At 63.1% G+C, this 3,396-nt stretch overlaps 2 protein-coding genes across 2 annotated transcripts in view; one reads left to right on the top strand and one right to left on the bottom strand.

Moving 5' to 3' along the window:
* Positions 1-2,015, top strand: part of Fam83e (family with sequence similarity 83 member E) — an 8,701-nt gene extending 6,686 nt beyond the window's left edge. The window contains exons 5-6 of the mRNA XM_010640792.2: positions 81-189; positions 1,463-2,015. Of these exons, the coding sequence (XP_010639094.1) occupies positions 81-189; positions 1,463-1,714 (361 nt within the window). The 3' untranslated portion in view covers positions 1,715-2,015. The remainder of the gene's footprint in view (positions 1-80; positions 190-1,462) is intronic.
* Positions 2,016-2,344: 329 nt separating this feature from the next.
* Positions 2,345-3,396, bottom strand: part of Sult2b1 (sulfotransferase family 2B member 1) — a 22,316-nt gene continuing 21,264 nt past the window's right edge. Inside the window, exons 6-7 of the mRNA XM_010640898.3 lie at positions 3,283-3,394; positions 2,345-2,604 (exon numbers count right to left, since the gene is read on the bottom strand). Coding sequence (XP_010639200.1) covers positions 2,411-2,604; positions 3,283-3,394 — 306 coding nt within the window. The 3' untranslated portion in view covers positions 2,345-2,410. The remainder of the gene's footprint in view (positions 2,605-3,282; positions 3,395-3,396) is intronic.

The following is a 3,396-nucleotide window of genomic DNA, read 5'->3' as shown; positions in this document are numbered from 1 at the left end:
GCTGCCTGCCGCCTGCTGGAGGGGGACCCGAGGGAGGGCCCCACGCCCCCCATGCCCGCGCTCAGTGATGTCCTCCGCAGTGTGCAGGGAGCCCGCACAGCCAGTGCACCCCTGGCCCGACCCAGCCGCTCCCTGTGGGACCTGAGCCGCCTGTCTCAGCTCTCGGGCTCCAGCGACGGCGACAGTGAGGTGAGACCCACAGTCACTGCCTGGGTAGAGGTGGTGGGGACCCAGAGAGGGCTTGCTCTTGCCTCGGTCACTGAGTGCCCTCCCAGGTCCCTGCTGCCACCAACAAAGGCAGGAGGCCCTTCCTCTCCCCTACCTCCCTCACTTCCTCCCTCACTTCTTTCTTCTTATAGTACTGGGGACTGAACCCAGGCCTTTGCTACAGCCCCAGCTCTTGGTTATTTATTTACTTATTTTGAATATTTTGAAACGCTGTAGGTGGTAGCACAAGACAAGATCTCACTAAGTCCCTAAACTGCCTATGCTGGGCTTGAATTTGGCAATCGTCCTGACTCAGCCTCCTAGAATGCTGGGATTATGGGCATGTGCCACCACCCCTGGTGGAGGAAGCGTTTTCCCAGGCTTACTGTGTGCCGGGTGTGTGTGACGGGGGATTACAGGGAGGCCAAACGGTTCAGCTGCACTCACAGCTGCTCCCCCATGTCCTGTCGCCCCGCTGTGTGATGACCTCACACGCTCTGGGGCACACAGTAGAGACCCCCGAGCCCTGAGTGTAAATCCTGGCTTCATGCCTGCCTTCTCCATACCTCACGGTTCCCCTCTAGGAAATGGGCTGAGCAGTTGCCCTGGTTCCCAGTGTGGCCGGGAGGTCTGTGAGGATAAATGAAACCACAACAATGCCATCAACACATTTCAGAAATGGAATTTGTTTGTTTTTATTTATTCCATGGTGTCCTCATCCCAAACCCATGAGGCCATACTCGCTTGTGCTCCGCGCTTTTGGTTTTCTGAGTCAGGATCTCACTATGTAGCCCAGGCTGACTTTGAATGTATGGTGATCCTCCCGCCTCAGTCTCCAGAGTGCCAGGACCGTAGGCGTGCGCCACCTTTCTGGATTTGAGTCTCATGCGGTGTTGGGGGAAGTGGGCCAGGAGCCCTTGGAGAAGACCCCTCAGTCCCACAGAGCCCGCCCCAGCCCCTGGGGGACCTGGGCAGGTGATGTCTTGGCTTGAAGCTTGGAGAGGCGCGGTGCGGGTCAGGGCAAGGTCCTCGCCTCCACCGGTCAGGCTGCCCTGCACCACCGCCCTTGGCAAATGTTTGCTCACCACTTCCGGTTTCTCCCCACCTGCAAAAGCACAGGCAGCACAGCCCCGTGTGGGTCTGGGGGTGCGGGGCGCCCCTCCCGCGCCTCCCTCCTCTCCTTCCTCCTGCCCCTGCTATCTCCCTCCCTCTCCTCCCTTCCCCTCACCTCCCACCTCCCCCTTTCCCTCCACAGCTCAAGCCCTGGGGCTCCAAGGAAACCCCCGCCAAGGCCCTGATGAGACAGCGGGGCACTGGAGAGGCCCGGCCCCTGGCCCGGTGCCAGCCTTGGGGCAGCCCCCTGCCCCCGATCCCTGCCCGCCGGCTCCGCTACCTGTCCCCGACCCGCAGGAGGTTTGGTGACAACGCTCTGTCCAAGCCGGTGGAGCTCAGAGGCGTCCAGCGGCCGGACTGGGCCTCTCGCTGTGGACGAGCCGGGCGCCCCTGACAGGAGCCCGGCCAGTGTGGCTGCTGTTGGTGCCCACTCAGAGCCCGGCCTGGCCCTGGGCAGAGGGAGGGCTTTTGTCCGCTTGCCCCAGAACCGGGCCGGCCCGGGCCCGCTCTAGGCTCTGTCGCAGCGGGAAGCCGAAAGCCCCCAGTTTCAGGCTCAGCCAGGCCAGGCCTGTGTGGAGGAGACCTGGCTGGAGCGGGGCCCCCGCGTGGACTGTGGGGTGACTCGGAGAAGCCTGTGGACAAACGAAGATCAGGCTCCGCCGGGCCCCGGGGCTGAGCGGGGAGCTGGGGGGTCCTGGAGGGTGCAGATCTGAAAATGAGCCGCCGGAGTCTCGGATGGAGTGCTGGGGAGACCCGGGCCAGCGGGAGTGAGAGGGAGGAGCATTCGCTGGGGAGGAGGCCTCCGCTTCCACAGAGAATAAACCGCTTCATCCACCCATGCGGGTCCAAGGCCGGCTAAACCCAACCCTGGCTCTCCTCCGCCGACGCAGTTCCGGGCCCCCGTCCTCCCTCCCGGAGTGGTGCCCTGCACCGGCCGTCTGCACCGCCACTGTACTCTGTCCCTTTCAGGGGCCGATGGGCCCGAGGTCCCTAGGTGCAGCGCCTCCCCTCAGGAGCCCCCTGCCACCTCCCGAGTCTGCCCGCCCGAAAGCATCAAGGACCGGGTGCGGCTAAGCTTTTATTGTCAGGGTCACTGGTGGGGGGATTCGGAGTCCTTGCTGGAGCCGGGGGACGTCTCGGGTCCAGGCTCGGGGTCCAGGCCATTGTCCTCCAGGTCCTTGTCCCAAGGGAAGGCGGGCATCCCCCGCATCTGCTCTCGGTAGACACGGTCGAAGGCCTCGCTCTGTGCCACCGTGAAGTGGTTCTTCCAGTCGCCGCTGACCCCTGGGGGTGCGCAAGGGGAGGGAGGGGAGGGCTGGCTGAGGAGGTGCTGGGCCTTAGCAGGGACAGCAGCCCCAGGCCTGTCCCCACTTTATCCCCCGTGACACTGTAGCACCCCGGCCACTGGTCAGCGTGGGGCTCCCTTGGTCTCCCCGCTCCTCTTGAGGTGACCACCAGGGCCACCCCCGCCTGGAATCCAGGGGCCCTTGCAATCCAGAACCCAGTATTTGAACTGTATGTGGCACGTACCACACACCACCCATGTGGGGTCTCCAGGGCTCCTGTCCAGGGCCAAGTTCCCCCAAGATGTCCAATTCCTTGGAATCTACAAATACGTAACTTTCTCTTCCCTTCTTTTCTTTTCTTTTTCTTTCCCCCCTCCTTTTTCTTTTCTTGGTGTTTTGACTCAGGGTCTCACTATGAAGTTCAGGCTGGCCTCGAACTCACTTTATAGCCCAGGCTGGCCTCAAACTCATGGCGATCTGCCTGCCTCAGCCTCCCAAGTGCGCGGATCACACTCAATGTCCAGCTTCAAACATCTGATGGCTTCCACAGTGAGCGGGGATGGGGGGTTTGAGAGGCCCAGGCTCACGGGCGGCTCTGGCCCTCTGGAGGCAGCCCTGCTGAGGGTTCCCAGGGCAGAAGCCCCCACAGGAGGCCAGGGTGCAGCACGGGCCCCACCTTTGCGCAGGAAGGCCCCGAGGCGGTGGTCCAGCAGCGAGGAAGGCAGCAGCGTGTAGTTGGACATGGTGTTGGCCTTCATGGCGCCGAAGGCCGAGTGCGCCACCACGGAGC

The sequence above is a fragment of the Fukomys damarensis genome, unplaced genomic scaffold, assembly GCF_012274545.1.
Source record: "Fukomys damarensis isolate Sample0158 unplaced genomic scaffold, DMR_v1.0_HiC HiC_scaffold_19, whole genome shotgun sequence".
NCBI classification, from domain to species: Eukaryota; Metazoa; Chordata; class Mammalia; order Rodentia; family Bathyergidae; genus Fukomys; species Fukomys damarensis.
Note: the sequence above shows the minus strand (reverse complement) of the source record. Positions and strands in the feature narration are given on the sequence as shown.